The 25,644-nt window shown below is 47.9% G+C and overlaps 1 protein-coding gene across 1 annotated transcript in view; it reads left to right on the forward strand.

Moving 5' to 3' along the window:
- Positions 1 to 3,184: 3,184 nt before the first annotated feature.
- ITPKB (inositol-trisphosphate 3-kinase B) overlaps positions 3,185 to 25,644 on the forward strand; it is a 120,969-nt gene continuing 98,509 nt past the window's right edge. Inside the window, exons 1-2 of the mRNA XM_007534495.3 lie at positions 3,185 to 3,540; positions 4,597 to 6,675. Coding sequence (XP_007534557.1) covers positions 4,774 to 6,675 — 1,902 coding nt within the window. The 5' untranslated portion in view covers positions 3,185 to 3,540; positions 4,597 to 4,773. The remainder of the gene's footprint in view (positions 3,541 to 4,596; positions 6,676 to 25,644) is intronic.

Consider the following 25,644-nt stretch of genomic DNA (forward strand, 5'->3'; position numbering starts at 1 on the left):
ACTCAGTAGCAGAGCACATGTATGCTTCAGATGTATATCTGTATCTGTGTCTGTGTCTGTGTCTGTGTCTGTATCTGTAGCTCATGTCCATAACACTGCTAAAAACAACAACAAACTTGGGGACTGGATGGTGATGCACACAAATGAGTGCATATATTACCATGTTGGAGGACCTGGATTCGAGTCCCCACTCTCCACCTGCAGGAGAAAAGCTTCATGAATGGTGAAGCAAGTTTGCTGGTGTCACTTTCTCTTTTCCCCTCTTTCTCTGTCTCTCCCTCTCCTCTCAATTTCTGTCTGTCTTATCTGATTAAAAAAGGAGGGAGTGGCTTCTGGGGACAGTGGATTTGTTGTGCAGGCACTGAGCCTCAGCAATAACTCTGATGGCAATAAAAACAAAACAAAACAAACAGAAACAAAGAAACAAACAAAAAACCTTGAAGTCAAATATATGGGGTTTTGCGCCATCATTTTCCTCATCCTTGTAGCTCTTGGTGGTAGCACATCTAGAATTTTATTTACTTAAGTTGTTCACTTTAAAGGTACTTCATTAATTTTAATATAGTGAGACAAATAGGTAAATATTCAATAGATACATAGATAGGGGCACAGAAAGATAGAGAAACCAGAGAGCACTATTCAGCTCTGACTTATGGTGGTGCTGGCAATTGAACCTGGGACCTCAGGGCCTCAGGCATATTCAGTGGGGAAGCAATTACAGAAGCCAGACCTTCCACCTTCTGCATCTCACAGTGACCTTGGGTCCATACTCCCAGAGGGTTAAAGAATCAAGGCTATCAGGGGAGGGAATGGGATACGGAGTTCTGGTGTTGGGAATTGTGTGGAGTTGTACCCCTCTTATCCTATGGTTTAGTCAATGTTTCCTTTTTATAAGTAAAAAAATAAAAAAAGTCTTTTGCAGAACTATTATGTTGTCTCCCCAGCCTACAAGGGGACTTTTTAGACAAGTGGGATTGTCATTTAACTTTACCTCCTGTCCTGAATAAGAATCCCTTTTGCATGCCACACCTGAGTGACTGCTGGCTGCCTCCTGACCAAGAATTCTTTAGGCTGCTTGAAGAATTTCTCATTTCTGTGGAATGTTGATGGTGTCTGGCTGAGGTGTGTGTGTGTGTGTGTGTGTGTGTGTGTGTGTGTGTGTGTGTGTGTGTTTCCCCTCAGAGACTGGGAAGCTAAATTTCTGAATTCAGTGTATGCATTGCCAGATTGTTACTACCATCAGGATATCTGACATGGGCATTTACATCTGCCAGAGTGGTGAGCACTCATGTGAGAAACTGGGCACAGCCAGCAGCTTTCTGGAGACCAATGACTTCTTTTGTGACTAGGGAACTGAACTTGGGGCAAGAATCCTGAGGATTTTTTTTTCCCCTGAGTTCTTTTTATTTGGCTCCATCAAGGGTGGGAGAAGGGAAATGCTAAAAAAAAAAAAAAAAAAAAAAAGTCAGAAAGGACACAACAGTTCTAGATTCCCAGCAATTAATTAGTTAGTTTATTTTAAATTGCCACCATGGTTATCACTGGGGCTTAGTAGTTATCACTTGGCTCCTGGTGGTCACATTTTTTCTTTCTTTTAAAAGAAAATTTGATAGAACAGAAAGAAAATCTGATAGGACAGAAAGAAATTAAGAGGGGAGGGGAAGATACAGAAGGAGAGAGAGAGACACCTGCAGTCCTGCTTCACCACTCTTGAGCTTCCCCCTCTGACATGTGGGGACCTCCAGCGCCAACCTGAGTCTTTGCACATGGTAACATGTTCACTCTACTGGGTGCATCACTATCCCACCCTTAATCTCCAGAAATTTGAAACTCAAACATCTTTTGGTTTCAAGTCTTTTTCCTGATTGAGGAGCAGGTTACTTCACTTATTCAAACAGCAATGCTAAAACAAAGGTGAGATGGTTGACAAGTCAAGTCAAAACTTCCACTTAAATTTCAGTTAATAGTAATGTAATGGGAATCCGACCTAAGGATCCCGGTTCCAGCCCCCAGGCAGTGAAGCAGGTCTGCAGGTGTCCGTCTTTCTCTCCCCCTCTCTGTCTTCCCCGCCTCTCTCCATTTCTCTCTGTCCTATCCAACAACGACGACATCAATAACAACAACAATAATAACTACAACAACAATTTAAAAAAAGACAAGGGCAACAAAAGGGAAAAAAAAAAGTAATGTAAAGACTGATTCAAGTTTTAGATTCTTTAAATCTCCTGAACTTGAACGCTGTGCCTCCTCCCCCACCCCCACCCCCCACTGCAGCCCCCTACATACTTTTCACTAAATGCTGCAGGTTAGAAAGTCATGCAAAACACACTGCAGCACCAAAGCTTAAATGAGATAGATTCTCTTCCAAGTACCAACTGGTTAATTTCCCTCACTTTTTTTTTTTTTTTTTTTTTGCTAGTGGTGGTGATGGGGGAAGACTTAAAAATTACCACTATGGGAAATTGAGCAGGAGATTTCCAGCCTTCTTAGGTCCAGGACTATCTTTTTTTTTTTTAATCAATAATAATTTCGAGAAGTGCAAAAGCATACCAGTGTCACGTTAACAGTATGTGTTAGGTAACAGGTAAAATACAGCATGAAATCAAGTTAGTGCATCTAACAATCACACAGCTCACAGACCAACAGCCAGCGTGCCACAGTCCTGCACAGCTTACTGAGGTGCATTTCAAATGAACAACTTTGCAAAAAGTAGGTGCCTCCTTTGAATTTGCATATTCGTGCAGAGGGACGCAAACCGTTTAGATAGAATTTTTTTAACTCCGAAAAAGACCCCATGATTTGCTTAGCATAAAACGCATACTCAAAACTTTATTTAAGATAATTTTTTTCAAAGCCAAATAGTTTCATAAAGTTAAGCCACCAGCAAAGGCTCGATGGAGGAGTGGAAAATGGATCGTATATCTTTAACCCGCAAAAGTTAAAAGTCTTTTTTTTGGGGGGGTTAGCTAACAATGGAAACTTTTTTTTTTAAGTGTTTCCCTCCTTCAGTCTTGCCAAGCAATAGAAAAAAAAAAAAAAAGAAGAAGAAGAAAAGAAAAACTTGTTCCGCTGAGTTCAACCCCAGACCGGCTCACAACTTCCTTCCTGCATTCCTCCCCCGAACCCCCGCCTTTCTCCCTCCTCCCCTCACCCCCCCTCGCCTTTTTTTTTTTAATCGCACATGAGCAAACAGTGAAGTCGCCGAAGACAGAGCTAACAGAGTTGGGATCTCCACGGCCGCGGGGAGCGTGCGGAGCCCTGGCCGCGTTGTCACCGCCCAGACCGCTGCCCCCGCGCCGAGGAGCTTGCTCCCCCCTTTCACCGTACCCAGCCCGCCTTTTTCTTTCTTTTTCTTCTTTTTCTGATCTCATAGCTTAGTGTGGAACTCCCTGTGAACTTTTCTTTCGCTCTTTCTTTCTTTCTTTCTTTTTTTTTTTTTTCTTTTCTTTTTTTTGACGTTAAAAGCTATCTTGTGTCTATGAGGGCTGCGTCCCTGGGCCATGTAGCCAGCGGGGGACCCGGGGACTTCAGACTCCGCAGGTAAGTGGAGCAGCTTTTTTTTTTTTCTCTTCTTCTTCTGGGATCTGGCCTGGAAGCCGGGTTCCCCTCGCCCCGCTGTCGAGCCAATGAGTGTTCCGGGTTCGGGGCGAGCGCGGCCCGGGGGAGGTGCCTGTTTCGGGGAGGCCGGCTTGCAGCTGGGGTGCGAGAGGAGCTGCGGGAGACTAGTTATCCGCGCCCCCCCCACCCCGGGTTGGCTCGCCTTCCGGGCTGTCTCGCGGGGTGCGCTCCGGGGGTCCCGGGTTTGGGCGGCTGCGCTACGCCGCGCCCCGCGAGGCGGCCTGGGATGCCGAGAGGCCCTGCCCGCCTCTCGAGGGCGCACCGGGGCTCCTCCCTCCGAGTGGGTTCGGGCCCCGGAGCCCTGCGGGCGGCGTGCGGGGGGCTGGCTTGTGGACCCTCACACAAGCACACGCACACACGCCCCTCCGCTGGGGCCGAGAGCTGCGGGCAGGGAGTGTGAGTTCCGGCCCTGGGTGCGCGCAAGCGCGCCCTCACACAAAACACACTTGTTTTGGGACAAGCAACAAGGCTGGTGAGGGGGGGGACAAGGCCCCCGGGCAGGGGAGAAGGGAGGTCGGCCGGCAGGGGTGCTCCTAGCGGGGGGGGGGGGGGTTTGCTGGCTGCAGCCGAGGGAACTGCAGCAGTCGGCTCCGAGCGTTCCAGGTGGTCAGAGGGTGGAGCGGGGCGCGCCTGCAGCTGGGGGGCGGGAGCTCGAGGGACTGTGCTGGGCCCTGAAGACTGAGGCTCCGGGTAGAGTGGGGAGGGGTCGGGTATCTGGAGGCAAATCTAAGAATTTGAGGCTTTTCATTGGGGTGGGGGTGAGGTTGGGGAGCCCCTCCTCCCCCGGGAAATGTATGCCTTCAACTCCAGTGCAACTCAGATGAACCTTCCCCCCACCCCACCCCACCGGCCCGCGTCCCACTGCAGTGCACAGTCCTTCTAAGTGAGGCAGCCAGTGGCGCCCGATCCCTGGGGTCCCCCCCGACGCCCTCCCCCCCTTTCTGGGGCACTGACTTTTCTCTCCTTGTGTCTCCACAGCGGCGCTGTTGTGTATGGAGCTCCCGGCGGGGGCTGAGCGTGCAGGCTCGCCCCCAACACGCCGCCCAGGCCATGGCCCCATGAGTGCGCGCCGAGCCGCGGCCGGCCGCCCCCCGGGACTGAGTGGGGCGGGAGCGGCGCGGGGCGGCGGCCCGGGAGCGCGGAGGGCCGAGTACTATGGCTGTGTACTGCTATGCCCTCAACAGCCTAGTGATCATGAATAGCGCCAACCAGGCCCCGAGCGGCCCCCGGCCCAGCGGCAGCGAAACGCCCCCGGAGCCGGGGAGGGCGGTGCTGAGCCCTGGCAGCGTGTTCAGCTCCGGCAGAGGCCCCGCTTTCCTCTTCCCCCCAGCCGAGTCGCTGTCCCCTGACGATCCAGGGAGCCCCGGGAGCTGGCGAGGTGGCCGGCGTCGGCTCAACAGCAGCAGCGGCAGCAGCGTGGGCAGCCCGAGCTGGGCGGGTCGCCAGAGAGGGGACGTGCAGCAGGTGGTGACGGCCGGCGCCCTGGCCCCCTCGGGCCCAGAGGAGGCTAAGAGGAAGCTGCGACTCCTGCAGCGCGAATTGCAGAACGTGCAGGTGAACCAGAAGGTGGACTTGTTCGAGGCGCACATCCAGGCACAGAGCTGCTCCGCCATCCCGGCGCCCCGCAGCCCAGGGCTGTGCAGGGCCCGCTCGCCCTCGCCCTCGCCCTCTCCCGGCCCCGCCCGCAGCAGCAGCCAGCCCCCAGCGAGAGTCCTGGCTCAGACTGGGGAGCGCAGGACCAAGTCCTGGGGCGAGCAATGGCCAGGGACCTCGGAGTCCGGCCCCGGGAGAAGAGGGGCACCCGTCTTGTGCCTTTGGAAGGACAAGGAAGGAGGGGCACCTCTGCCCATCTCAACCGAATCTCCAGCTCCAGGGGCGCAGGGCCCAGCGCTACCGGTCAGGACAGAGAAGGGGAGCCCTGCTAGGCTCCATTCTGGCACTACTGTAACCATGGAAAATGACAAGAGGGTCTCTCTGTCTTTGGCGACTCCTAGCTGCCAAGGTCTCCCTTCCTTGGGGCTGGCGACAGTGAACCCAGCAGTGACCACAGAGGTGCCAGCGAAAGCCACACACCCCCAGCTGCAAGGCACTGTCCTCCCTGAGTGGGCAGAGGGGGTGCGCGAGCTTAGGGGTGCGCACCCTGGAGCGATCCTGCTGGGTACTCAGGGACCTTCTTCGGGCAGAGAAACAAACCCAGCCCCAGAGCTGGGTGGGCCCCGCAGTGGTGGAGAGCCCCCTGGGAAGGTGGGGGGAGGAAATCTGCCTGGTGGAATGCGGGGTTCTGGGGAACCCGAAGTGGGCCAAAGGCCAGGGGCGACCACTATGAACGCGCCAGAGCCATCAGAGGCCGGGAGCTGGCTCAGGACCCCAGGAGACCTGGACTCAGCGAATCCCGAGGTGACTCCCAGTGGAACCCCAGTGGTTGGAGGGCCTCAGCAGAGCCTCCAGAGAGTACAAGAAGGGTCTCCCACTCCAGGCTTGCTGGGGGGCAGCCAGCAGGCACAGCCGGGAGCCCGGGAAGTAGAGGCGGGAATTTCCTGTGGCAGAATGCTGGAGCCTGTTCGCTGTTGGGGACCCAGGACCCAAGAGCTGGCAGAAGCCCTGTGCCTTCCTGCGGACAGGATGGACCTGCATGTGGCCTCCAGGACCTGGCTGGATCCTGTGGAGGAAACAGGTCTGGTGTGGACGTGTGGCATGGGGGTACAGGCAGAGGGGACTTGGGAAAGCCAGCCACAGGACAGAGACCCCAGCCGCCCCCCAGAACTGCTGGCCCTGGGACCCACGAACAAGCCTCTCCCTAGAGAGGGCAGCAGCCACAGTAATATCCCTGCGGTCATCATCACAGACATGGGAGCCCCAGAGGGAGCCCTGGACGAACCTCAGGGGAGCCCCCTGGGCAGCCTGCCCCTGAGGAAATTGTCCTCCTCCTCCGCCTCCTCCACTGGCTTCTCCTCCTCCTATGATGACTCTGAGGAGGACATATCCAGTGACACTGAACGCACCCTCGATCCCAACTCAGCCTTCCTGCATACCCTGGACCAGCAGAAACCCAGAGTGGTAAGTTCTGCCCAAGGATTTTTCTAGAACTCATGTGGCCTTCATGTTCCCTTTATGCTAAGCCCTGCAGACTCTGATCAGTGTGATTGGGGCTAGTGTTTCTTAGAACTCTGTCCAGGTCTGTTTGGACACCTGCCCACTCATCATGCACTTGGTAACTGGGACAGTGGAGTCACTTGTAGCTACTTCTTGAAAAGCTCATCTTGAAAAACTTTTTAGGAGTTGCAAGGGATTGAACCCAGGGACTCAGATATATCATATATGTGCTCTACTTCACTGAGCTACACCTCCATCTCCCCATCCCCACCCCAGTTTCCTAAGAAAACAATTTTTTAAGTGCCTTGGATAGGTCACCACTCACTTCTTAGGAAGATAATATGAAATTCATGAGGATTCCGAAAGCCTTCCTGGTTAATCCCAGAAGGTACCCAGAATGACTGAGTGGAGATTTTTATCTCACTCTGTCAGGTGAAATGTTTGATTCTGTGACTCATTTAGGTGGGGGGAGAAATGACACTGAATTAACTCAGTATAAGTGACAAGGCTCTAGGACAGAACCCTGACACTTACAGATGTATTTGCGGCCATTTGGGGAACCAGAGTTTCAATAAATGAAGACAATTGTAATATTCTTAGGGCCTCATAACTCAGGTATCTTGATGTACGAATTAAAAATGAAGATACTGCACTGGTGTCTTTAATAGCAGAATATTCTATCAGATTGAATTGCCTGAGATAGGGAGCTGGGTGCTGTCTCCAGGGCAGAGATTTCTTGCCTTATGCTTGCTGCTTGTTGCCTGATACAAACTCAGTTTCAGTGACATTTTCAAGGTTCATCAGACTGAAGTCTTGTTCTGTCTATGGCAGTGGACAGGAGTCTGTTTCTGTTACACAGTTAATCTCAGTCCTAGACTGTTTGCACTCTTAGGAGGATGCAAACTTCATACGGAAGACCTAAGCGTTCAAGCTGACACTTCTGAAAAGGTCTGGACTTTCTCTCAGCTTTTCCAGAGTGGGGAATTTCCTAGTTCAGCATGCAGGGGGTTCTTACGCCACTTCAGGGGAAAGTTTGCATTGGGTTGTAGTCTGGAGCCTACCTCCTTCATCTTGAGTGTCAAATACTGTTTGACCGACCTTCATGACTTGAACCACAGCACCTGAGAACTTTGTGTTTCTACTCCTTGCTCTTCTCTGAGGACCCCAAACAGGATTCCCACTGTTGCTTCTGAAATCTCAGCCTGCGTTTCTGATGTTCAGGCATTTCTTTTCATAAAACTCAGCTTTTTGCGAATGATTGGGAGGCAAATGTGTATGCAAATCTGGTCCCTATGAAGCTGGGCATTTTGTGGCCAGGACTGGGCCTCCCTCAGGCCTGGGCACACACCTTCAGAGGAGGGGTAATCCCTGAGCAGGTGGAAAAATGCTTCTCACGGGAGGCGTGACCTATGTGGCACTGGCTGGCTGCCTGCCTGGGGTTCAAGGCCTGTTGGATGACATGGCCCTCTGTTCCTTCTATGCCTTTGTTTCTCAAACCCTGAAACCTCATTGGGACAGTCAAAGGAGCTTTCACTTGTTCTCCAATTTTCCATTCGCCCTTCCTAATGGTGGACTGGCAACTCTTGTTGGCTGGCTCTTGATACAGTCAGTGTGTCCTGATGTTTGAAAAGGGCTCTTGTCTGCAAGTCATTGGAAAGGGAGATAATAATGGCAGGTGATGTTTTCTCTTTCTTTTGTCAAAGGGATGCCAGCTGAGAAACCAAGTGGCCAAGTGGTCTGCTCAAGTGAGCCAGCAGGTCCAGAGTTAGCCATCAGATGGGCCTACTATCCAACCCACTTCCCCCATCTTTAAACAGACACCCCTCTTTTCAGACACCCACGGGGTAAAGCCAGGGAAAAAAATCCCCTGCTAGCCTAGCTCTCAGATTGCATGTGGCTGTTGAGGAGTGCGTCTGTGCTGTGTGTGTGTGTGTGGGGGGGGGGGGGTAACCAACTGGAAATTATGGGATCCTGGGGACTTTTGAGCTTTTGGTTGAGTGCCCACACAATAAGCTAAGTTTTTTTGTTTTCCTGGACATATTGTTATGGTTGGGGCCTTTATCTGAGACACCAAAACTTTTGCTCTTTTGGCTAAAAAAAAAAAATCACTTGATCACCTGATACTGATATTTTGTCTACTGAAAGCCCAGACATCTTGATGAACCAGCCCTTTTGTTGGGCTTCTCAGTATTGTGTAGATAAAAACTTGGGCCACCATTGCTGTTTGAGGTGGCGGTTCTTTTCTCTGATCCTCAGTGCTTCTCGTCTGTCTGCGCTCACACATGTCCTCACATGTACTAACACTTATAACCCCCTCACGCACACTTACCCTCACACTCTTGCATCCCGCAACACTCTTACTGTCACACATGCTCTGCCTCACATGGACTCAGCACACTCAGACCATTTAGAAATCACCTGCTTAGCCTTCCAGTCACACAGTGCCCCCTGCCCCCTGCCTACCAGTCCTCAGACCCACACTGAGGTTTTTTTTTTTTTTTTTAAAATACTGACCTTATTGACTGTATGTGAATTACAGAGAAAGTTGAAGAGAGGAGCTTGAACACCATTGTGGTAGCTTGGGGTCCCAAGGAAGGAACGGGGAGCCCCAGAGATAAAGTCCTGTGTTCTTCCAGTTGAGCTTTTTCCATGGCCTCAACACACTAAGATTTTTTTTTTCTTTTAAGGCTTCTCTGAATTAACCCTTATATGACTCTTGCTGCACATTCTTGAGTCCTCATGAACAATGGCTGTGTGGGACTGTGGGGGGGGGGGCGGAGAGGAGAGGGAGAGAAAGAGAGAGAGAGGAGGCTGAAGCCTGGATATTATGTGAGCTTCATCTCCCAGTTGCCCACTGGGAGCACCAGAGCCAGTGTGTAGAGAATTGGTGAATTCAGAAAAACTCCTTGGCATTAAAACAGAGTGAAAATCACATTGTTTGGAAATGCATTCTGATGTCCTTTAACCAGTTAGGCTCTGCAAAGCAGTGAAGGCCATTTTATTGGAGGGCAAGTGAGAAGATAGAATGGCCTCATTTGCTTACAGGGGTCCAGGATGTAAAGTCATCCTCAGAAACTTGCAGGGCTGGGGAGTCGGGCGGTAGCACAGCAGGTTATGCACACATGGCGCAAAGCACAAGGACCAACCTAAGGATCTCGGTTTGAGCCCCCGGCTCCCCACCTGCAGGGGAGTCGCTTCACAGGTGGTGAAGCAGGTCTGCAGGTGTCTATCTTTCTCTCCCCCTCTCTGTCTTCCCCTCCTCTCTCCATTTCTCTCTGTCCTATCTAACAACAATGACATCAATAACAACAACAGTAAAATAACAGGGGCAACAAAAGGGAATAAATAAATAAATGAAAGAATCATGCAGGGCTGCAAAAAACATTCATGAAAGCCTAAAGCTCTGAGATCCCAGGTTCAATCCCCAGCACCACCATAAGCTGAGCGGTGCCCTGGTCTCTTTATTTATCTCTCTACCCTTCTTTGTGTATCTCTCATTAAAATAAAACAAAATAATTCGCAGGAAAGAGAAGAAATGTGCAGAGCACCCTAGGTTCCTTCTGACAGGCTCCTTCTGTTGCTTCAAGCAGGATGTTCCAGATTTTTATACCATGTGTCTGTTTATAAAGGATCAGACGTGGAGTTTGCACAGCAGTAACCGTGTTAACACTCCAGGTTCACTTCACTTTGAGATGGGGACACCAGTGCACTGGGCTGAGCAAGGATACTATTTCTCATCTTTAATACAACTCATTATTGACCAACAATTCTTCTTTTTCTCTTATTATTCCATTTAAGGCGTGGGTCCCCGGGGTGGGCCTTGTTAGAGCACCAGCTTGCATACTGGAGGACCTAGAGGTCAGGTTCAATCCCTGGTACCCCATTATGCGAGAGCTGAGCAGTACTCAGACCTTTCCTCATAATGAAGTAAATCAATCAAATCAATCAATAAATCAATAAAACAGTGGTCTAGGAGGTGGTTCAGTGAATCAAGCACTAGACTCTTGAGTATGAGGTCCTGAGTTTGATCCCTGGCAGCACATGTACCAGAGTGATGTCTGGTTCTTTCTCTCTCTCCTCCTCCTATCTTTCTCATTAAAAAATGGATAAAATCTTTAAAAAATACATAAAAATAAAATAAGTAGCAGAGTAATTGAAACATCTGACTTAAAGTATGTTAAAGCATACATGCATTTTATTTTAGAAAACAGGTTTTATTAAACTATAACCACATCAACAACAGGTTTTGTTGAGTTACTCCAAATCTATCAGTGATTGGTAAGTGGGCACAGGGGCAGAGCAAAAGTCTTGCAGGCATGAGATCCCTAGTTTGATCCCCAGCTCTGCTTATGCCAAAGTGATGCTCTGGTTCTCTGTCATAATTAGAAAGTAAATAAATCTTCTAACGTGTATGATCAGCTATGTATACAAAGCCAAAGAAAATAGTGGTCTAGTTACCTGAGTATGTATGTGGAGATAGAAAGAAGGATTATACAAAGTCCTTGACACCTTGATGCTTACTATTTTTTTTAAGCACCACTGGTGCTTAAAATTTCCACCCATCTCCTTTGAATTTCCACCCTCCTCCTTTTCCTCCTCCTTTTTTCTCTTTCCCTCCTCCTCCTCTCCTTTTTTTCTTCTTTGGCATTACTTAGCCTATTGTTTTGCTTTATAAAAAACTGACTATATAAAAATATATTTTATAAAAAGCTAACTATATAAAAAATACAAACAGCATCAGTGGTGTTCATTATAAAAAGCACCACTCTGGTACCTGTGATTTGGGGTTTGAACTCAGCACCTCATTCTTGAGAGTCCAACACTTTATGCACCATACCTTAATGCCTCCCAGGGCTAGGCAGCATCAATGCTTTTATGTGGTTTCAAAAAGTGTAACACGTCTATTCCGGGGTAGACCAGTTGAACATTTGTAAAGCCTTTCCAAGGGATCATTTTTGAAAAATGAACCTAGTAGCAAGTATTGTGAAGTAGATTTCTTTTTCCCTACATGAGAAGGCCCAGATGTGCAAGCCCAGGAGCTCAGGTTGCCTGTGCTTCTTCTTCCTCCCCCCCCCCCCCCCAAAAAAAAAGAGCCACCCTCTTCTTTTCTTGGTTGTGTTTAGAGGATCTTTCCAGCTTGGCCTCAGCATCTTTCAGGCCTGACAGGAGCCTGAGTTATTTATGTGAGGTTTTGGGTGCTATTCTGATCTGTCTAGAGAGGAGGAAACTGAGACTTAACAAGGCACTGGGACCTTCAGACACGTTGCTGGGCTCCATCTCTGTTTGGGTTTCCTCCTTCTCAGATGCACGTGGTGCCTAAAGATCTCATGGGTGGGAGGGGGACAGGCAGTGGCACACCTGCTTAAGTGCATCTGCTACTATCTATAAGGACCGAGGTTCAAGCCTAGGCCTACTCTTCACCTTCAGGGGGGATGCTTCAGAAGTGGTGAAGTAGGTCTGCATGTGTCTCTCTTTCTTCCCTCTCGTTCTCAATTTCTTTATGTCCTATAAAAGAAAAAGGGAAAAAAAATGGCCTCCGGGAGCAGTGGATTTGTGTGTTTGGCAATTACAAAAAAAAAAAAAAAAAAATCTCGTGGTTGGGGGAGTAAATAGGTCTTGTCTAATCCTGGCTAGTTTTAGATAATTTGATTCAAAACCTAGTATGTGTGGAGGGCATAGGGTGTGACAAAGACCAGGCCGATCACATTGGACCTGAAGCTGAAACCAGACACATTTAATTTTGTGCTTTGATGAATGGATCTGTGTCTCTTCTGGTTGGGGCGGGGGTGGGGGTGGTTCTTTGTAATTTCACACTGAAAAAACGAGATTCCCATTCGTCATTACGTTGTGTTGGAGGATCTCTGGGTAGAATGTCCCGGAACATGTGAACACGGGAAGGGAGAAAGAAGGTGGCATTCAGTTATCTGAAGGCCTGGGCTTCTCTGAACAGCGAGGCTGGGAAATTGAGGCCTAGCCTACACCGGGTCAAAACAGTGCTTCAAAGACCTTGTTTTATCCTAGATAAAAGTAATTTAGTCTTTTTAAAATGCTTTTCAAATAAAGGTGATATACGGAGGTGGGGGGGTGGTTTGGGTGGGGATTGATGTTTGGCCACTGTAAAAACGGTTTAGGATTTATCTGGCCTTTCAGTTTTGGAAGAAAAGCTTATTCAACCTGTTGCTTGTTGTTCTTATAAAAGTGTATTTCAGGCAGTCCACACATCACTTCCAGATCTTTCATTTTGAAACCCTGAATGGCTATGGAGGGGGTAACTGCTGATTTCGTTGGCAGATGCCTGCTAAGTGGAGGGAGAGATTAGATTGCTTCTGGTAATGTATTTATATTCCCAAGAGGATTGATAACATTAACTGGGCTTGTTTTATTTTGTCAGGTTGCAATCTAGTTGTCCCAAGGTAGAATTTTAAAATATTTGATGGAAAGATTTTTTTTTAATTTCTTTATTGGGGAATTAATGTTTTACATTCGACAGTAAATACAATAGTTTGTACATGCATAACATTTCTCAGTTTTCCACATAACAATACAACCCCTGCTAGGTCCTCTGTCATCATTTTGGACCTGTACTCTCCTCCCACCCCCACCCCAGAGTCCTTTACTTTGGTGCAATACGTCAATTCCAGTTCAGGTTCTACTTGTGTTTTCTCTTCTGATCTTGTTTTTCAATTTCTGCTTGAGAGTGTGATCATCCCATATTCATCTTTCTGTTTCTGACTTATTTCATTTAACATGATTTCTTCAAGCTCCATCCAAGATGGAGTCACCATTTTTAATAGCTGAGTAGTATTCCATTGTGTATATATACCACAACTTGCTCGGGCACTCATCTGTTGTTGGACACGTGGGTTGCTTTGATGGAAAGATCTTTATGTTTTAGTAGTGGGCGGGGGGAGAGACACCTTTGTAATGGGTGATGGTTCAGAGTTGACTGGGGGACTCATCTCAACTGTGCTGTGGTCATACCTGCCACCTGAAGGGTTCTGTGGGTTTGGATAGGAGACCCAGGCATGGTGAGTTTTGGGCACGTGCCCTCAAATCGTCCACTGGTTTGCTTTATGATGACTTTTTTTTTCTAGCTAGGTAACATTAATACCATGGAAGATGTATTTTTTGGCTTTTTTTTTTTTTTTCTCACAGCACTACTTAGCTCTGGCTAATGGTGGTGCTGGGGATTAAACCTGAGACTTCAAAGCCTCAGGCATTAGAGTCACTTTGCATAATCATTATGCTATCTACCCCAGCTCAGAAGATGTATTTTTTTCCCTTTTGTTGCCCTTGTTTTTTTTAATTGCTGTTGTAGTTATTATTTTGTTGTTGTTGATGTCGTTGTTGGATAGGACAGAGAGAAATGGAGAGAGGAGGAGAAGACAGAGGGGGAGAGAAATACAGACACCTGCAGACCTGGTTCACCATCTGTGAAGCGATTCCCCTACAGGTGGGGAGCTGGGGGCTTGAACCGGGATCCTTTTATTTTTTTTAGAAGATGTATTTTTCATAGCCCTTGAGAGACTAGTCTCTCCAAGTTTATTGCTTAAGAAATCACATCACACCTAATGTGAAGGAGTTAAACTGGACTTGTGTGACAACAACTGTCTTGTAAATTACTTATTTCCCTAATAAAATTATATTTTAATAGCTTTTAAAAAATATTTTATCTTTATTATTGGATAGAGACAGAAAAATTGAGAGAGGAGGGGGAGATGTAGGAGAAGAGAGACAAAGAGACCCCTGCAGCACTGCTTCACCACTTGTGAAGCTTTCCCTCTGCAGGTGGGGGCCAGGGACTTGAACCTGGGTCCTTGTGCACTGTAATGTGTGCACTTAAGCAGGTGCACCACTGGTTATATTTTTAAAAGGAATCAAATCAAACCTAACTGTGGACTTTTTGATAATATGAAAAATCCTTTAGAATGCTGGCCTCCATTTTCTTCTCTGGGTGTTTGGGATTTTGTGTGTCCAGTTTTCCTGAGATTGTGCGCCCTTCCAGTGGTTGTGTGTATCTCATTTTCTGAACTTGAGGGTGGACGGTGGTGCTGTGCTACAAGTGTTCTCAGACAACAGGGAGCAGAAACACCCGGCATAACAAAATTTCCTTCATTTCATGGGGCCATTTCACCCCACTGTGTAGCCCCAACTGGAGGTATGGAAGATACAGAAACATCACCTACAAGGTCCCATGACCATGTTCCCCTTATGTGGGGTGGGGGGTGGGGGACTTCATGAGAGGTGAAGCAGTGCTGTGGGTGTTCCTCCTTTCTGTCTCTCTCCCTCTTTATCTCTTTCTGCCTCTCATCCTTGATTTAAAAAAAAAATGGCTCTGAGGAACCACTGTCTCGGTCAGTCTTGCAGGAACTGAGGCCCCAAGGGATAACTCTGGTGGAAAGAAAACAGTTTTGTTTGTATAGCTTATGGAATTAACATTACAAATCAGGATCTGAAAGCCCATTGTCTCCCTTGCCCACCTTTTCCACAAAAGAGCAAAGCCAGAGAAAATTCAATACAGTCACAAGTGCTGTACTTGCATCCTTCTTTTCACTTGAAATTTTGTCATAGTGGAAAAAGCTCCTTCCTATGAGAGATCAGGCTTGGCTTTCAACATAGTATGTGTTTATACTATGTTTCTTAAAGAAATGAGCTAGTGCGGGAGTCGGGCTGTAGCGCAGCGGGTTAAGCGCAGGTGGCGCAAAGCACAAGGACCGGCATAAGGATCCCGGTTCGAACCCCGGCTCCCCACCTGCAGGGGAGTGGCTTCACAGGCGGTGAAGCAGGTCTGCAGGTGTCTATGTTTCTCTCCTCCTCTCTGTCTTCCCCTCCTTTCTGTCCTATCCAACAACGACGACAACAATAATAACTACAACAATAAAACAACAAGGGCAACAAAAGGGAATAAATAAATAAAATAAAATATAAAAAAAAGTGTATGTGTCAGAATATAGTAGTCACATCACTTTAAAAAAAAAAAAAAGAAAAGAAATGAGCTAGTGAATGAAAGAATAAGTGAATGAATGTGCGCCAGTGTCAACTGGATTATCAAACCATGAAAGAAATGCTGAACAATCTGAAAGGTGAAGAATGGGCAAAGAGGAGCACAGTGAAGGTGTAAATCATTCTTTCGGCATTGCTGTCATTGGGGTGAGAGTGCCACACTAGAGTTCAGAAGACTTACGGTGGAATTCCAGTCTGTAATAATCTGTACACCCTCTGAAACATGGGGACAGTAGGAATGGACTCACACACTGGGAGAGTTCACTTTTGTGACACTAATACAAGTACCTTGATGGGCAGACAAAATAGCACACTTGCATAGTGTGTTGCTTTGTCATGTGTGCAACCCAGGTTCAGAATCCACTCCTACCACATCAAAGGAAACTTTGGTGCTGTGGTCTCTTTCACTCTACCTTCTCTGTCTCTATGATAAATAAATAAGTTTGGTAGGGTGTACATTGCCATGCTTGAAGACCTAGGTTTAAGTCCCTGGTCACCACTTGGGAACGCCTGTAGGGAGGGAGGAAGCTTCTTAAGTGGTGCTATGGTGTCTTTCTTCCCTTCCTACCTTTCTCTGTCTCTGAAACCTTCTATCCAAATTAAAAATAAAAAGGCTGCTGGGAATGGTAGAGTCACATAGGCTCGAAGCACCAACAAACAAACAAATCACTTGGAACAGCGCCCAACATAGAGCAGAACTTCAGCAAACCCTAGTCTGAGTGGAGTTGAGAGGCATCCTGCATACCTGTGAAGCAGGCATTGTCTGTCTAGAAATTTCGTTGGACCCCTTGCGTGAAAGGCTCTGTAGCAACCATAGCACACTGTCTAACTTCCTCTTTTGCTTTAAAGCAGCCTTGGAAAAATGATTCTGCCTTAGCCAGGAAGATGGGAATGACAGCGTTGCTCAAAGGTGCCCGAGGTGCCTCTCATGGAACCTTGAGAAGCAGGCTGTTCCTCACTTCCAGCTTCATTTCCTAGTGTCGTTTCCTGTTGTTCAGCTACAGGGCTGGGGACGGGTTTCTAGGCTCAGGATGAAAAACATATCCCAGTGGTCAGCATGATCACAGAAGTACGTGCTGTCTCTTGGACTCGAGGAACAAGGCCAAAGTGTTGTTAGTGGGGATGGGGGTGAGGGGCTCCACACAGGTTTCTCAGTGTCCCCTGATGAGGGGCGCTTGTTGAACTTGTCTGGCATGACCGTCAACACTCCTTTTGAAAACTCATGATGAGAAAGTGCTTCTTTCCCCCCTGCTGAACTTTACTTGGACATTTTATTGAGCCGATAATACAGGATGGAAAACTGTTAAACAAAAGATCTCTCTTGGGGGCCAGTCGTGGTGCACCAGTTAAGTGCACATATTACCATGTACAAGGACTCAGGAACGCTTCATGAGTGGTGAGGCAGGTCTGCAGGTGTCTGTCTTTCTCCTCTCTGTCTACCCCCTCTCTCTATTTCTTTCTGTGTTATCAAATGGGGGGGGGGAGTGGCCACCTTGAGCAGTGGATTCGTAGTGCTAGCACAGAGCCCCAGCCATAACCCTGGTGCCAATAAAAATAACACCCTGTTGCACCTTTTCACCACAGTGTTTCTTCTTTTCCTCCCAGTCAGCGGTGGAGTCTTATTAGTAACCCCTAAAGTAGGAGCTATAGACACTAAGAAAGCAGGGTAGCAACTCATGTTTCTGTGTAACTTCATTTAGCGAGGAATGAAGAATGGATTTTAATTTTCCCAGCTTTGAATAAATAGAAAAACTTGACACCATTAACCTGGGTTAATGTGGTGAATTCTTAAGTAATTCATTATTAAACTTATTCATTTTTTTAACTTTTTGAATTTTATTTATCTCACATTTAATAAGATAGAAATTGAGAGGGCAGAGAGGGAGAGACTTGCATACCTACTTTCCCACTTGTGAAGCTTCCCCCCCTGCAGGTGGGGACCAGGGGCTTGAACCTGAGTCTTTGTGCATGGTAGTATGTACACTCAACCAAGTTCATCAACCCTGGCTCCATTTAATTAATTTATCTGCTACCAGGGTTATTGCTGGGGCTTGATGCCTGCATGACTTTACCATTTCTGGTGGCCATTTTTTCTTTTGCTAGGTGGTAGGAGACAGACACCCGTAGCACTACTTCAACTCTCTAGAAGTTTTCCTCCCTCCAGGGGCTTGAACCTGGGTCCTTGCCCACACAGTGGCGTGGTGAGCCACTGCCCAGTCCCAGTAGGGAGTGAATTTTCAACTGTAGAGGAACATCGCTTGTGAAGTTCACTGTTATCCTAACAATCTAGCATTGTTACTTTTGTGGTGAGATTCTGGGAGGAAAGGGAAAACGACATGATACAGCAGCTCCAACAAAGGCACTGAGATGATTTCCGTTGACCTGGTGACTAAGATCAGGGCTTGTCTAACCTAGAGATGATGGTACGTGGTAACCAGGCTGAGTCAGGGCTCCTCCTTGGTCAAGAACTCTTGCACACTGGTGGTCCATGTGCTCACACGTAGAGAGTTGTTTCGGAATGAGGCACTTTAGCCTCTGGCTCTTGGGGCCTGGACAGTACTGTCCTTTCTTTACCCCTCGCTGCCCCCCCTCCAGCCCACCTTCAAGGCTTGTATTCATTCTTCCCCTCCCCAGCCACTGAATGAAAATGAATAACCAGATTGTGCTGTTTCCCAAGAAGAAGCTGTCATGCGCTTTCGATTACCACCAGCACTTCATGTTTTCTTGCACGGTGGGTGGGGAGACCCAGCCTGAGCACAGCAGACAGAGAGGGGCTCCCCTCCCTGCTGACTGGCCAATAGCTCCTTCCCCTTCCCCCATCTCCACTGTTCCCCCCACCCCCACCCCTCAGCTCTGCCTGGAGTCTCTCTTGGCATGCTACTAATGGTGGGATCTGAGAAATGACAGGGGAGGTCACTGCACCCCCCGGGGCCATTCCCAGCAAGTGTTTTTCCAATTTTGCTGACATTCTTTCCAGGCTCAGCTCAATTTGTTTTCATCTTCTCTATGGCAATTGATGACCAAGTCATAAAATGTTTAATTCGGCAGGATCTCCTGTTGAAGTGATTCTTCCACACTTGTGAAGGAGCTGGTGCTTATTCAAGCCTCTGCTAGATGTGTGTGGGTAATATGTTTATTATGTTTTATTTATTTTTATTTTACTGGATAGAGACAGAGAGAGAGAACAACAGGGAAAGCAGAGATAGGGACAGAGAAATTGAGACAACTGCAGCATGCTCTACCTCACCGCTCATGAAGCTTCCCCCTTGCAGGTGGAGACTGGGGGTTTTGACCCAGGATCTTTGCACGTGGCAAAGATGCTTATCCATGGTTGCCGCCACCCAGCCCCACTTTATTTTTTAACAAACTATAATAGCTGTCTCAGTAATATTACTCATTATGTTTTAGGGCTGGGGAGACAGCATAATGGTTTTGCAAAAGACCTTTGTGCCTGAGGCTCTGAGGCCCCAGGTTCAATCCCCAGCACCATAAGCCAGAGCTGAGCAGTGCTCTGGTCTCTCTCTCTCTGTATCTCTCATTCATTAAAAAATGAATAAAATATTTTAAAAAATAAAGAAAATTACATATATATCCTGTAACTCTGGGGAATGGATTGCATCTGGTATAGAGAGAAGCAAGAGGCTGACTTTGAAAATTCTTATCTAACCTGAATCTATTAGCAGGAAGCTGAAAAGGTCTGTGGAAGACAAAGAGATAAACAGTTTAATCTCTGAACAATGTCAAGTGGAAAATCCAGCCGTTGCCAGTGGTGTAAGGAATGACGATGGCAAGGAGGTTTTGTTGTTGTTTTTGTTGGGAGAGCAAATTCTGAGGCTCAGATCACAGAACCAGGGGCAGGGGAAGATTGATTGCTCCATGTCACAGCTGGGTGGGTTCAAGAAAATTCTGAAAGGTCTTCAGGATACAAAATTTGCAATTTGTTAATGCAGAAGGCACTTAATGGAGGTCACTTAATTGAGGTTTCACTGTGTATGAGGGCACTGAAATGTTTTCCTTCTTCCATCATTAGAGTCATCATGGCTTTCAGGACTCTTCAGCATTAAATATCTGATTGATTCCAAACAATCCGGGGTCTCTCGGGCTTCTCAAAGAACCTGACCAGGTGTACTACTAGAGAGCATTATTTTGGGAGTGGAATGGCTCATGACTCTCAGATTTGGAACCTGACCTCTGGCCTCTGGCATTCTCATCCATAATATGGGCATCTGAGTAAAATCTTCCTGCAGACTTCCTGTGAATACTTGCATGGATGGTGTTTAGGGAGCATGTGTCTGCTTTTCCTGTAAAGCCTAGTTTTTGATTAGTTGTGTTGTGTCCTCTGGTGTTGCTTTTTTAAGTTTGCCACAAAGAAGACGGCCAAGTGACTCTGGAAGAGTGCATGCTTTATAAGCATGAGGCCCTGTGTTTGGTCCCTGTTTATGCAAACGAGGCAGAAGAGGAAGAGGAAGAAGACACAAGAACAAATAGGACATCATAAATGATGGAGGGGTGCTCTGCTCTCTACCCCACTAACCACCCTCTCTTTTTATCTCCCATCAGGGCTTCTCTGTGGCTTTACATTTACATGATTCTACCCTTCCTACTGGGCTCTTTTTTTTTTTTTTCCTCTCCTTAAGATGAGGGTGAGAGGGGGCCAGGAGGTGGCGCACCTGGTTGAGCGCACATGTTACAGTGCTCAAGGGCCCAGGTTCAAGCCCCCAGTCTCCACCTTCAGGGGGAAACCTTCACAAGCAATGAAGCAGGACTGCAGGTGTCTCTCTCTCGCTCTCTATCTCCCCTACCCTTTTGATTAAATAAATAAAGATAATAAAAATATTTAAATAAAACATTGAAAAAAAAGATGAAGGTGAGAGACAGAGGAGAGAGACAGAAAAAAGGAGAGATATCATAGCAGTGATCCACCATTGGCATAGCTTCTCCTTTGCATGATGCTTCCATGTGGTGGCCGAAGATTTGAACCCATGTCCTTGAGCAGGGTAAAGTATGTGTTTTACTGGGTGAGCCATATCCTAAACTTTCTTATTAATTAAAAAAGGGGGGGGTGAAGGATACATCTGTATTGGTTATGCAAACAGACTCTCATGTCTAAGGCTCCAAAGTCCCAGGTTCAAGCCCCCACACCACCATAAGCCAGAGCTGAACAGTGCTCAGGTAAAAAAATAAAAAATAAATTGCTAAGGGCTCTGTCAGAAATAATCCTGTAACTGAGGTAGAGCCCACTCTGAAGTGAATCTTGCCATGGGTGTGGGGGAGCAGGGGTGAGCAGACGTATGTGGATCACATCCGGGTTCTTCTCCAACTGCTCTGTGTAGTCTCTGGCTTGGATATCCATCTTGGCCTGGGCAGCCATTTTGACCAGCATAGACTCTGGACAGTTTCCCGCCACCCTGTGTGGTCTGTCGAGTAGGTGGTCTGTAGGGGTATGCATTTGGCAAGAGAGATGTGAGGCCACAGAGTTCATGTTCTTGTCAGCTTCTGAATGATTCAGGGGAGATGGTCTCCATTTAGGATTTCAGCCACTAAGTCTTCTAGTACTGCAGAATGGTTTTCCCGCTGAGTTTGAAGAAGTGAGAGGAATTTTAGCAAAGTTTTGAGTGTTTAAAGCAGATGTTACACCGAGCCAAATTCTTTTATTTATATATATATTTTTTATTTTATTTTGCCTACAGGGTATTGCTATGGCTCAGTGCCAGCACGGCAAATCCACCACTCCTGGTAGGCATCCCCCATTTTTTCCTTCTATTTTATTTGATAGGACAGAGAGAAATTGAGAGGGGAGCGGGAGACATAGAGGGATAAAGAGAGGCACCTGCAGACCTGCTTCACTGCTTGTGAAGCTTCTCTGCTGCAACTGGGGAGCAGGGGGCTCGAACCCAGCTTCTTGCAATGGGTGCACTACTGTCCTCCGCGCCCCCCCCCCTGCCAAATTCTACATGGCATTTTTCTGAGTGTGGACATTGCTGTCTCAGACAGGACCTCCTTTCTGGGGTCCATCTGCCCTCAGAAGTGGAAGCTGTACCCCTGTGGTCACCTAACCAGCAGACATCTATTTACCCGCTCCCTCTGTCTGCAGATACCTGTGCTGGGGAAGGATTGAACCGATAATATCACAGCCCTGGGGATGTGCCCTCTGAGGCAAAGCTCGTGCCAGCTCGTGTGCTTGAGATTTGCGAAACTCGAGAATGAGTTGTATAGCCATTAAACAAGCCCATTCATTAAATATGAGTTAATAAATAATGACTTGGCGTGTGGGCATGTGAATGACAAGAAGCTCCGGTGAGTGTTGTACCACAACAGGGAGTGGGAGAAGTGAGTTTGGGCATGAAGGGTTATATCTCTGTTAGAAGTGGGCTGGCAAATGGGCCATCTGGATTCAGAGGCTCTGGGGTCTGGAAGGGAAGAGGCCCTGCCTTCTCATCCCTGCCAGCCCAAATGCCCTGCACTGAACACCACATAAACTGGTGCTTTGCTGATGAGAGATGTGCTAGAATTATGACTAAGACGTCAGGCAGCCCCCTACTCTCATCCCAAGTGACCAGAGGCCCTGGCCAGGAACACTGAGGAGAGACTTTTCAGTAACTGTGTCCAAAACCTTAAGCTGTGGCTGAGTATTGGGATGAGTAAGAAGGGTAGAGAGCCAACCACTGCAGACTGAGGACGGCACTGGGTTGGAGCCCAAGCCTTGCTACTTCCTGTGTGACCCAAGAGACATAGCTCTTGACTCTAGCCCTCAGTTTCCACATCTATAAAACAGGGCTTTCCATAAAGCCTTAGAGGAAGTGGTGGACAGAGTACCTGGTTCAGTATCTGGAGGTTCTAAATGTTCAAAAATTGGTCACTGTAGGGACCACTGGACAGATGCTCTTTTCCTCAGCTTCTGTGCTGAACAGTGTTTCTCCACTGTTCTCTTCACTGAAGAGAAAGGGGAGCGGGGATCCCAGGTAGCATGGCTACTGGTGCGGCCTTCTCCTTGAAGTGGGGCCTGAGGGCTTTCTGATCTGGAGTTTTGTAGGGGTGTGGAGTGGAGGCTGGCTTCCCCACTTGACCTGAACTCACCCTCATGCTGTGCAAGTGTGATGAGGACCTGACTTCTCTGGGTCTCAGAATCTTGTCTGATGTGAGGGTGATGACAGTCTGGGGTTGGTGTGGCCATGACTGGAGACTCAGGGCCTGGACATGCATGATGTTGCTGAGTGACCTCTAGGGCCAAGTTTGCATTTGTTGAGGGAGAGAGAGGGGAAAAGAGAAAGAGAAAGGAGGGAAGGTGGGAAAGAGGGTGGGAGGGAGGAGAGGAGAAGAAAAGAGAAGGGAGGGGAGGAAGAGTAGGAAAAGGGAGGGGAGGGGAGGGGAGGGGAGGGGAGGGGAGGGGAGGGGAGAGGAGAGGAGAGGAGAGGAGAGGAGAGGAGAGGAGAGGATAGGAGAGGTAGAGTGAGTACAAAGAGGCACCCACCACTTCTCCACCATCCATAGAGCTTGCAGGGTGTCATCCTCAGTTCTCCACTGTGGTGCCATGGCTTGAACCTAGTAGGGCCTCCCACTTGTGGCAGAACACACTCCTGTACCCAGTGAGCTGTCTCCCAGGCCCCAAATAGAATTTTTTTTTTTTTTTTTTTTTTAGGTAGAGACAGAAGAACTGGGCTCAAATCTGAGTCTCACACATGGTAAAGCAGCACACTATTCAAGAGAGCTATTTTACTGGCCAGGCCCAAAAAACCATTTTCTTTGTTTGTTTTTACTAGTGCTCAGCTCTGGCTTATGGTGGTACTGGGAATTGAACTTGGAACGTCAGAGTCTCAAGCTTCAAAGTTGTTTGCATAACCATTATGCTGTCTCCCCAGCCCCAGAACATTTTTCAAGCAACCCTTTTACTTGCCCAAGTTCTCTCATCCAAAGTGGAGGTTGGGGGTGATGACAAAGTCAGTGACAGGATTGATTTTTCCAAGGAGGCTCCTTGCTTGCAGGAGAGGCCTCACTTTGTTACCAGGGCTCTGGAGTTGAAGTTTAAAAAACAATCCACTGGCATTCAGCTGCTGGCAGGAGGTGTCAGATTACTCACCCTGGAACCACTCTTTTTCTGCTCTCTGTGAGGTGGAAACTGGCTGAGGTCATCCAGGCACGTGTGGATGACCTCATGACCCTTCTTTCCCCTCCCCTGCTCCTCTGCTTTCTGGGTGTGTCTCTGAGAGTCACAGTAGTTCACAGGAGAGTGACTGAAAGGAGGAATAGAGAAAGTACATCTGATTTACTTACTGCCTGCTGGGACCTTGTGTCTACATGATCCTACTGCTCCCAGCAGACTTTATTTTTCTCTTTAAATTTCAGACTGAGGAAAATCTACTGCTCCGGTGGTAGCGCAGCGGGTTTAGTGCACAGTGGTGCAAAGCGCAAGGACCAGACTAAGGATCCTGATTTGAGTCCCTGGTTCTCCACCTGCAGGGGAGTCGCTTCACAAGTAGTGAAGCAGGTCTGAAGGTGTCTATCTTTCTCTCCCCCACCCTCTGTCTTTCCCTCCTCTCTCCATTTCTCTCTGTCTTATCCAGCAACAACGACATCAATAACAACAACAATAATAACTACAGCAACAGTAAAAAGGGCAACAAAAGGGAAAATTTTTTTTAAAATTTAGGTTGAGAGACAGATGGAGAGAAAGAGAAGGAGAGACACTGCTGCACTGCTTCACTGTTCAAGAAGCTTCCCTAACATGTTGCTCCCTTGTGGAGTTAGGGACTCAAACCTAGGTTTTCAAAATGGTTAAGTTTATGTCCCACTGGGTGAAAGATCTCCTGACTCAGTGTGGATACTTCTTTTTTTGCCTCCAGGGTTATCACTGGGGCTCAGGTGCCTGCACTATGAATCTACTGCTCCAGTGGCCATTTTTTCTCATATTATTACTATTAATGGATAGGATTGAGAGAGGAGGGGGAAGATAGAGAGGGGGAGAGAAAGATAGACACTTGCAGACCTGCTTTACTGCTTGTAAAGTGACCCCCCTGCAGGTAGGGAGCCAGGAGCTTGTGTGGTTCTTTGTGCTTTGTACTAGCACTTAACACAGTGTGCTACCTTCCAGGCCCCTGGATACTTTTTAAAACAAACTTGAGTGCACGTGCATGCACACACACACACCTTTCTGAACACGTGTGTGATTTAATTGGCCTTCACTGCTCCTCTACACCTTTCTGGTGATGCACAGGCTCTTTCTTAGATTAAAGAGATGGTTCCTTTCACTGCAGACCCAACTGGGGCTTCAACATAGGCCTCTTCACAGGGCCTCTGAGGACCAGGCTGTCCTGCCTACACCATCCTGTCTTCTCTCTGGAAGAAGGGCCTGCAGCACTTCTTGGATCACATTCATCATTGTCCTTTTGGTGAGGCAGGACCCACTGGCTCAGGGTGGTGGGTGGTGATGTGGGAGATGAGCCCAGTCAGACTGCTGGGGCGGGCCGCACTGACCTGGAGCACAGTGCCCACTTGGCCAGGGGGTGTGGGATGTGGGAGTGGGGGTTGGGGAGAGAGTCCCAAGAAGGTAAGGAGCAGAGGCTTGTGTGGTGACAAGGGCAGGTCTATCAGAATAGGACAGACTGTCCCTTGGCTAGACATCGATGCAGCTGTGGACAGCCCACCTACAAAATGTAAGCATGACATGGGACATGGAAACAAATGCCTCCTTCCTTCCAGGCTGTACTAAGAGGCCTGAAGCCTGGTGTGTTAACCCTCAGGGCTCACATCTTTTCTCTCTGGCTGCCACAGGCCTCCCTTCCCTCACCTCAGGGTCAGCCCAAGATGGCCTGTAGGGCTTGGAAGAGTTTGCAGGCACAGAACTGCTGGTCTTTCTTGTGACGCTATGTTTCATTCTGAAGAGATGGGACTCAAGTCTGTTTTGTGCTAGCATCTTCTCCTGAACCCCAGACT

Source organism: Erinaceus europaeus, chromosome 6, assembly GCF_950295315.1.
Source record: "Erinaceus europaeus chromosome 6, mEriEur2.1, whole genome shotgun sequence".
Classification (NCBI taxonomy): Eukaryota; Metazoa; Chordata; class Mammalia; order Eulipotyphla; family Erinaceidae; genus Erinaceus; species Erinaceus europaeus.